We start from the raw sequence: 9,912 nt of genomic DNA on the forward strand, positions 1-9,912 counted from the left end.
CGAACACCTTCCTAAGTCGGGACATCGAAAAAAAGTATGGGACAAAGAAACAAAATGCGGGACAGTCGCCAGCGCCATCTACCTTTGGTTTTGTAGTAACAATCACTTTTTGACAGTAATGAAAATAGGATTCAACACACATAATTGGTCTAATGGATAGCATGTTAAGCTACCAGACCATTGTGCACCAAGATCCGGATTCGAGTCCCTTCATATCAATTCGTATTATTATACATAGGGATAATCGTTATCAAAAAATTTTAACAGTTAGCATCCCTCTTATTCCAAATTGCACCACTATTGTTAATAGTATTATACATAAGTCATAAAGGTTCATTTTCGAAAGTGTCTCATGGCACGGTGGATTGAGCGACAGATAACGAAATAGATTATCGTTTTTCGTTCATGTTTCAAATCCCGGGAACGGCATTTTGAAAATCATTTAGAAAATTGCCTGAGGGCTGTCCCGAATTTATAACACAGTAAGGATACCCGTAAAATAAATTCGACGGCCACTTCCCATTGGTTTTCATCATCTGTTGAAAAGTTCATAACGTATTGACGGATTCCGATGGCACAGTGGGTTAGTCACTGGCTGAGAACCATATTATACTTTTGATTATTGGTTCAAATCCCGGGATAGGTATCTTTGAAATTATTTCGAAAAACGCCTCAGGGCTGTCCCGAATTTATAACACAGTAAGGATACCCGTAAAATAAATTTGACGGCCACTTCTCATTGGTTTTTATCAATAATTAAAGAGTTCGAACAAGACTGATAAGTTGTACTGGCACTATGGATTAGTGGCTGCTTCTAACGAAAGTTTTAATAATCGATTATGGGTTCGAATCCTGATACCAGCATTTTATATTATTTCGGAAATCGCCTAAGGGGTGTCCCAAATTTATAACACAGTAGTGTACCCGTAAAAATAATTCGACAGGCAACATAATTTCCCCGATGTAGAGAACATTCGGTGTTCTTATGGCGCAATGGGTTAAGTGATGACATGGAAATCATTTTCATTTAATGTCATTTTCAGCCCCGTGTTCGAATTCAGAAGATAATTTTGATAGACTTCAGATTGAAATATTTTTCGAAAAAACAACCATAGTAAGATTTGAACACAGAACCGATAACTGCATCTTTCTTAAGTAGTAGGCACTTAACCACTGTGCCAATACAACATGTCAATATTGTTCAAACTCTTTTATTGCAGATAAAAACCAATGAGAAGTGGCCGTCGAATTAATTTTGCGGGTATCCTTGCTGTGTTATAAATTCGGGACAGCCCTGAGGCGTTTTTCGAAATAATTTAAAAAATACCTATCTTGGGATTTGAACAAGAATTCAAAAGTATAACGTGGTTCTCAGCCAGCGACTAACCCACTGTGCCATCGGAATGCGCCAATTTGTTATGCACTCTTCAACAGATGATGAAAACCAAAGGGAAGTGGACGTCGAATTTATTTTACGGGTATCCTAACTGTGTTATAATTTCGGGACAGCCCTCAGGCAATTTTCGAAATAATTTTCAAAAATGAATCTCATGGGATTTGAACCAAGGACCAATATAAATATTCGAGCTCCCAGGCGGAGACTGAACCCACTGTACCATCGGAATATATCTTCCATTTTAGATCTCTTCAACGTATGATGCAGACCAAAGAGATGTGACCACAGAATAAATTTTACGGGTATCTTCACTGTGTTATAAATTCGGGACAGCCCTAAGGCGATTTTTGAAGTAATTTTAATATTTTTTTGGATTTGAACCAACGACTAAAAGATACACAAGTTGCTGAGAGTCACTTAACCCACTGTGCCACCTGAACTTTGTTTGGGAGTATGTCATAACAAAATAAAATGGAATTAACTATAAGGGAATGCAAGACTATTTTACAAAATCATCAATAAAGACGCAATGAAAAATCTTTCAGCATGATCAACATTCCACCTCAAAATAAGTGTCGTCAAACTGCACGTAACTTAAAAGAAGTTAGTAAATCCCAGATATTGACACTTCAACTAGTGCCATCTTGCGTACATTATATACTATCCCGATTTTGTGTACTTGGTTGTCCCGATTTTGTGTTATGGGTTTTATCAACAGCAACCTTCACGATTGATTTTATGGAAATTTCTTTTTTTTCTTCTATTTCTATGAATGGAATCTAGAGATTCTGTTGAGCTCTTTAATTTAAGACTAAATTCAGCTCAAAATAACCCCTAAATACCTTAATATGGATGGATTTCAAACGTCCCAAATCTAGCTTTTTTCTAAGTCCTTTTTCATAATATATTTTTTGTCATATCTTTACAATTTGTACAGCTACATTGACATAGTTGTATATAAACGTAGATCCGTTCATTTTCTTTAATTTCAGCAAATTTCCCTTTCAAAAATCGGGTTAGGTTTTCTATCAAACTGAAAAATGTTATTTCGTCCAAAATAAGAAATTTTCGGGCCTGTCCCGAATTAGGTACTTTACCCTACAAGTAATTAAGTACGATGATCTGTTGGTGCAAGGGAAAAAAAAGGATCGGAGAATTGGCATACGCTATCGTAATAAATATTTCTATACCCCTGGCTGATTCGCTGTTTTCTTTTTGTGTTAATAAATTATTTCAGAAAATAGTAAATCTGGAAATGCCCAGCTATTTGTGAAGTCACTCAGGCTTGTTCCGATGCGACTCGGCGTCAGGAAGCCATTAATGCAACCGTTGGGCCTCAGAGCCCACTTAATCGCAATCTTGAACGACTTTAAGAAGAAGCTCAAATAAGTGGTGAACTGCGTGTTAGTAACCGTCGTTAAAGAGAATTCCCTAAGGTTGCTAATAAATACAATCTAAATGACACCGTTTACAGTGGTAAGTAGATCGCATTTTTGGTGACTACCTTTGACACTGTTATCTCTACATTCATCATACTGTTGGCAATGAACCAGTGTTTCTTTATGCATTTGTTGTCAGTTTGGCTCTGCTGCCATACTTGCATGCTCATTGTCAATTGTTCAATGTATGCTCTTGCTTGATATTTATTGAATTTTTGTTTATAGATTTGTCAAAAAACAAGCTGTCAGAACTAACCAGTGAAATAACACGATTTACAGCTTTGGAGAAGCTAAATCTGTACCACAATGTAATCTGTTTCATTCCAGAAACTGTCACGTTCCTGCAATGTCTAACATATTTAGATATCAGGTACTGCTATCAATCCCTATTTTACATTTTTTTTGAGAATTTCTCTAATAAACATGCTTTTCCTACAGCCGCAATCAGTTAAGTGTGCTACCAGCTTATCATTGAAAGTTATCATTACAAGTTCTACTGGTCAGTCACAATCGGTTGGTGAGTCTACCAGAAGAAATCAACCAGTTATGCCAGTTGATAGAGCTAGATGCTTCATGCAACCAGCTCAGTCACCTTCCCATCCAGTTAGGTTACCTCCAACACTTAGAAGCCCTCAATCTGCGCAAAAACTTTCTGGTTGAATTGCCAAGAGGTATTATTTCAATCACTTAAAAAATTACTTTAAAAAATAGCTAAATTCAATCATCCTTTGATAGAATTTATGTAGGCCAAAACTTGTCCGTCGTCAGTAACTCAGCCACCGCCCTTCCGCTCACCAACGACCGAATTGCTCAGTCCTGCTTTACCCTATCGTTCGATACCCGTCGTTCCCAGTCCTACAGCTGAGTCAAACAAACTGGCGCCCCCATACCGCCCACCTCCACCTGAACCACTTACCGGAAGTCGTAAAGTAGCTGCTGTCAAAACCGGGCCTTCCATACTTAGTGGACAAAATTCATTAACGAATTCTACCAATGGCAATCAAACTCCCCCGCCATCCAATCACTCCTCTCACACGGCTGTTACTGCCAGTTTCACTGTACGCCGAGAGATGGAGAGACAAAGAGAGGAAATGGAACAAATTCAACATTTGCGTCAAGTAATAATCCTTTAGCTTCTCTTTTAATAAAATTACCTAATAATTTCATTAATTGAGCAGTGTATAGAGATGAGGCTCAAAATGACCTTACCTGATGACTTGTCATCTGCACTGCAAGATGGAGTCGTTTTATGACATCTGGCCAATCACGTCCGCGCTCGTTCTGTGGCAAGCATTCATGTGCCGTCTTCAGCTGTGCCCAAACTAACTGTGGCAAAATGCCGCCGGAACGTTGAGAACTTTATCGAAGCTTGTCGAAGGATCGGAGTTTCTGAGGTGAGTTCAGCAAATTCCAGTATTTAAATATGTGCAAACATCTTTCCGCCTTTTCTCCCTTGAACCCAATTCGCTTGTTCAAAGAAAAAATGGGATTCTTTTTGTTTTTGGTGGCCACAACTTTGGTATTGATGAATGTTCACAACGGCTGGCTAGTTTTGGAATTATTTTGTTATCTTCTTGGTTCCTATACCTAGCCAGCTTGTCTTCTTGTTTTGGGGTTCGGTTTTCTTGTTGGTATACTTTGGACAAATCTATCATACATCTCTTCCCATACATCCAGTGTCCAACTCGCCCTTGACCTTACCTTTCTTTCGAATCCAACTTTTTCACGACAGAACATATAGCATGCTGTGCTTGCTGTCTGGTCACTGCACTTGCATGTTAAGATCATGAACTAAAACGAGGGACAATTAATATTTTATAATCGAGAAAGTGGTGAAACAAAAATTCATTATTTTAATCCACTGTTCCAATTTACTTTTTTTCTCTTGTTTACCCCATCTTTCTCTATAATTTCTCTTCACCTTATTTCGCCTTTTCTTATTCTCTATTCCTCTTGGACCCGGTTTGATTATGTTTTTACTACAAAGCAGAACTCACTGTGCACCTGGGAGGATATCTTGACTGGCAATGGGGCATCATGATCATATTTACTTGGAATATTACAAAACTCCTTGCAACAACGAAGTGAGATAATCCTCACAGCTGTTGGTGTCTCGCCCCATTCGGCGCTAATCGAGGCGATGATCAACCGATCTTATTCCTGAATGATGGGCCTTACAGGTGACAAAAAGTAAGAATTGTAAGATGTTATTGTTTCGTTTAGTCACTTTAATTGATTTTTATATATTCTTCAAGTTAGAAGCTGACATCGTGTTCCGAAGCTCCCGTATGAAACCTGATCTCGGATCATATGCTCAGCAAGTGTGTGGCCACAACTGTTTGTTGCGCTGTTTTTTCCGTCGTGTGAGACAGCATATGGTGTTCATTCACCTGTTTGCAGTCTCAAATCACGACGGACAATATGCGTAGCCTATGTTTGGCCATACTCTTTGCTAAGCTGTTTGATCTGAATTGGAAGAAGCTGGAGCCTAGGAGTCCGCGTGACAGCGACCTTTGTCCAACGGCAACCACTTTTTACCGACGACCTCTCTCCGGGGACCTCTCTCACTTGCGTTCCGGTCTTTTTTTCTGCTTATTAAAAATGAAATTTGAGAAATAGCGAGGAGTGCAAGTGAATGTTTTTCTCCTGTATCCCATCAAGCTATCTTCAGTCAGACGTGAATTCACCTTTTTATTTGTCATAACGTATTGTAGATATATGCTTCATTCTTCTCGCTTTTTTGGGGAATTTCTCTCTTCACTTTTTGTTATGACTTGTTCGTACATATGGCAGGGGAACAGTTGAACAACCAAATCAGCTCAATCAAAATATACCGGATGACGTATTTTTACTGGCCATTTATTCAATAAGCGAAATGGATTGTTATTTATTCTTCGAATCAATAACATTTGAGTATATCAATTTTGTTTTGGCGACGAACGAACGAGACGAAGAATGATGTGTTTAGAGAGACGAGAGGAACAAACAATTTGCAGTCAATTTTTAAAGGTTAATAGTTGCTTAAGTTTTGAGCGAGAATGAGACATTCGAAGTGTGTGTGTTACATTCAAAAGCAAGTTCGTATTCAAGAAAAGTTTCGTAAAAAAGAGGAAAAAAGGGTAGCAATTTTTTGTTGTTTTCAGTATTCAATAGTAGAGGAATTTAAAAAAATCCATTTTTAGAATTTTTATTCGCTCTCCTCAGTGTTTTCGATCATGTCTTGAATGTCTTCCAGACTTAAATTCGCGTTGGAGTTATTCATTGCTCCCGTGATGATAGTGTCGGCAGTGGCTATCTTGTTTAACTGCAGTGCCAACACTTTTTCTTCCATCGATTCTTGAATCACGATCCGGTGAACAGAAACGATTTTTGTCTGGCCGATTCTAAAGATCCGATTTGTAGCTTGTGCCTCTAATTGAGGATTGCAGTGGGGATCTACAAGGAAGAGATGGTTCTGTCTGGTCTTCCACCAATTAGATTGAGCCCCGTACCACCGGCCAATAATGACAGTAGCAAAATCTATTTAAAACAAAAATTGTTTTTAATCATTCATTTGTAGATAATATATATGACGTTACTGGTGAACCGGTTTCGTTTCCGTTAAAATCATCTACTATATCTGTGCGTTTGTTGGCAGATATGTTTCTGTTTATGACTTGATAAGCGATAGAAAGATTATCGAGTTGAATAGCTATGAGATCCAGCATTGCTGTCCATTGAGAGACGATCACAATTTTCTCTTTGACCGAAAGAATCCCCTGTACTTCATCTAGAATGTATTTCAGTTTTGTGCTCATTTTTTCCCTTCGGAAAACAGGGTTTTGTTTATGGAAGTAATTGTCGCTCCAACTCTCGGCGTCAAAACCCGTGAATTCCGAATCGGCGTCTTCAAACATCGTTAGAACCAGAGCCGGATGCGAGAAGACCTGTCTTAGTCGTAATATCATCACTAGGATGGCCTGTTGCGTAACTTTTGGGTCCTTTTCGTTTGTAAACAAAAGAGAAATTTACAAAAATAACTATTGGAAATAGATGTAAGGTTAAAATTTATTTTCGTAAGTTACCTTACGATCCCAATCCTTCTTTTTTGAGTTTTCTTTCCAATTCAGATGTTTTTTTAACGCTTTTCTTGAGAGCGACAGCAGTTTATCGTAAAGAGTTTGTTCCTCCTCAGAAAGCTTTGCTTGGTGCAGATAAACCAGTCTAAAAAATACATTGGTTAAATTGAGCAGGGGGGGGGGGGGGGAGAGAAAGATCTGTTGCCATACTTAGTGGGCATAACTACAAGTGGAGTTTTACTTCCTGTGATCTTTTGATTTTTTGTGCGCCGTAGTAGTATGCTTCGAACTAGGAGTTGCAGACGTTTCATCCCAAACCCTTCAGATTCCTCACCAACCAAACGATCCCATTTCTGTTAAAATAATTTCAAATTATTTTTGAAACAAAGAAACATATTTCAGGCCTACAGCTTGCTTGTTGGAAGACGTTACGCGTAGAAAACGTATAATGGGGTAGAGGTCCAACTCTCTGTTTTGAACTGGCGTCCCTGCCACGGCCCATCGGCGGGAAGTTCTAAGTTTGCAAAACTGCGTTGGAAAATTTAGTTAGGGGTTCCGAATAAAATTAGCTTCGTCCAAAATAACGCGGAAGAATGTAATTCGAACCAGTATAGACTGAGTTTTGTGATTTGTCACGCTAAATGAGTTCTCCTCACCCGACAGTTCACTTTTAATAATCTACACAATTTAAAATAAAATTTTAGGTAAATGCAATGTATTTCGTAAGAATAATTTTTACCCCATATGAAGTCAACACGATGTCGTATGTGTGTAGAGTAAGATGCATTTCTTTTCGCTGTTTTAAAGCTCCATGATAAACTGCCACGCTTAGGGACCCACAATGTTTCCGAATCTCTTGCTCCCACTGCCCTGAAAAAAAAAATAATCTCGAAAAACTGGTGGTTGCCCATGCACGTCTTAAAAATATTAATATAAGATTAAATTACCAAGAACACCAGACGGGCATATGATGAGCGTTCCGCCATTGGGATCGTGAATATCCGAGTCAGAAGGCAGTATGGGCTGGTTTTCTTTTTGATAAGCGATTAAAGAAATCATACTCAGTGTTTTCCCCAAACCCATGTCGTCTGCTAAAATTCCTCCTACAAAATATGATTGATTAGGGTAATTGGATGCATTGAAATCACAACCACAATCACCTTTAGGCGATTCAGTTTCACGCCACAACAGCCAACAAAGTCCCCACGGTTGGTAGTCATAGAGTTTGGTTGTCATAATTTTTGGCATAGGAGTCATTTCTTGGTAAGACGGACACCTGTCAAGAACGTCGTTGAGTGTTTTCGTTATTCGGCAGCTTTCTTTTACGGTAACTGTGACGTCTTTAGTAGCTTTTGCGCTAACGGTAGGATTATGAACAGCTGCAGCGGAGCCGACAATGGGTTTACTGTTTGTCCCTTTTCGAAGCAAGATACCGACCATCAGTCCGGATTTTTTAGTGCAAAGATCTGCAAAATAGAAGAAAAATTTACTAAGGAAACAACTTCAAAATTATAGAAATAGACTTACTCTGAGTCGCTTCCGAAATAGAGGACAGCACTTGTGGAATTGAACTCCCTTTTGGCATCGAAATTAAAAACAGTTGCTCATTTAGCATTGACAAAGGCCGAAGTTCGACAAAATGTTTGCTGTCTTGCATTCTTTTTATGAAGCTGAAATATTTCATCTCATCGCTTTCGGTCACTGGAATGATTTTAACAACCGAAATATCCGTCGTCTTAAATATTCCGATAGTATCCCAAACTGTTTTTTGTTCTACTAATATCCATTCCTTTAATACAACAGGTATCATAACGCTAAGAAGCTCGGAATTTTTTTGTATCTAGAACGTTATAAAAATTTAGAAACTAGTGTACTGTTGCTTTTACATCATAATCTTGTACAGACCTTGGAAGCTTTTACTCTCAGTTTCCCAAACGTCGAGCTGGTTATCTCTCCTTCCCAAGTGGCTTGCCACAAACCTTTACCCTTCTTGTTGTGCTGCAAGATTTCGGTTGAAATTTCATTAAGATCTGCACTTTCGTCTTTCTTGGTATCTGTACCGATGCACTGAGTGGATGCAGAGCCCGAATCATCGTCTACTTGTGAGATTTTGTTTAAGAAAACCAAACAAATTTGATTAATTTTACAAAATATTTACATTATTCTACATCATATTAAAATTGTTTAACATTATCGAGTAGCATAAATTTGAAAATTGCTAATCCTAGAACCAAATTGCGTAATTCGCAACGAGCGTACGGAAGGAGGGGAACGTGACTAGCTCAAACACACTTGGCGGGGAGAAACACTGAGGAAGACTTTAAAATAAAGAAAAAGATTAAAAAAGAATCACTGATTCACGAACCCGTCCTGTAGTCATAAATTTTTGTGTGCTCGGGCTGGTTAGTGTACGGAAACTCGGTGTGCTATATCTGTGATTGGCGAAAGGAATGTTTAGCTTTAGGCATATGTGTCGAAACTCTTGGTAAAAAAAAAACTTATTTCAGTTTACTAAAGTGACCTCTCCGCTAGGTGATAACAAGTAGAAAATCCGCCATTATTCCTTTTCAGAAATGGCATAGAAATTTCTGAGTATCCAAGCAGCGTTGCTTCGCTGCACAAGCTGCTGCTAAACCAGCCGCCACGAAATTTTCGGGAACCTGTGAAAACTACCACTTGAGTAATGAGATTGTTGTTACTTCGATTGAAACTAACATCCCCCTTTCTCGTGTTGGAACATGGCCTAAACTAAACTAAACTGAACTGAACTCTGAACTAACCTAACTAACCTACTGGACCGGCCTAGGGTTCAGTAGGCCATAGTTGGACTTGGAAATTGGAAGTTTGGCTCTGCTGTCATTCTTGCATGCTCATTGTCAATTGTTCAATGTATGCTCTTGCTTGATGTTTATTTAATTTTTGTTTATAGATTTGTCGAAAAACAAGCTGTCAGAACTACCCAGTGAAATAACACGATTTACAGCTTTGGATAAGCTAAATCTGTACCACAATGTAATCT

The 9,912-nt window shown here is 38.6% G+C and overlaps 1 protein-coding gene and 1 long non-coding RNA gene across 2 annotated transcripts; one reads left to right on the forward strand and one right to left on the reverse strand.

Annotated features, from left to right (window-relative positions):
* The first annotated feature begins 3,782 nt into the window (after nt 1-3,782).
* LOC124327611 lies at nt 3,783-4,864 on the forward strand. The gene is made up of 3 exons (XR_006916196.1): nt 3,783-3,953; nt 4,014-4,229; nt 4,826-4,864. It is a non-coding gene; the product is annotated as an uncharacterized LOC124327611 (long non-coding RNA).
* A 1,158-nt stretch (nt 4,865-6,022) lies between these two features.
* On the reverse strand, nt 6,023-8,986 carry LOC124327659 (DNA repair protein RAD5A-like). The gene is made up of 11 exons (XM_046786654.1): nt 8,954-8,986; nt 8,799-8,891; nt 8,421-8,733; nt 7,841-8,359; nt 7,633-7,763; nt 7,500-7,571; nt 7,302-7,421; nt 7,135-7,246; nt 6,900-7,018; nt 6,422-6,815; nt 6,023-6,354 (listed from the first exon to the last, which is right to left on the reverse strand). Exons 1-11 carry the CDS (start codon nt 8,984-8,986, stop codon nt 6,023-6,025), a joined length of 2,238 nt encoding a protein of 745 aa, XP_046642610.1.
* Between the last annotated feature and the right edge of the window lie 926 nt (nt 8,987-9,912).

Source organism: Daphnia pulicaria, chromosome 2 (genome assembly GCF_021234035.1).
Source record: "Daphnia pulicaria isolate SC F1-1A chromosome 2, SC_F0-13Bv2, whole genome shotgun sequence".
Classification (NCBI taxonomy): Eukaryota; Metazoa; Arthropoda; class Branchiopoda; order Diplostraca; family Daphniidae; genus Daphnia; species Daphnia pulicaria.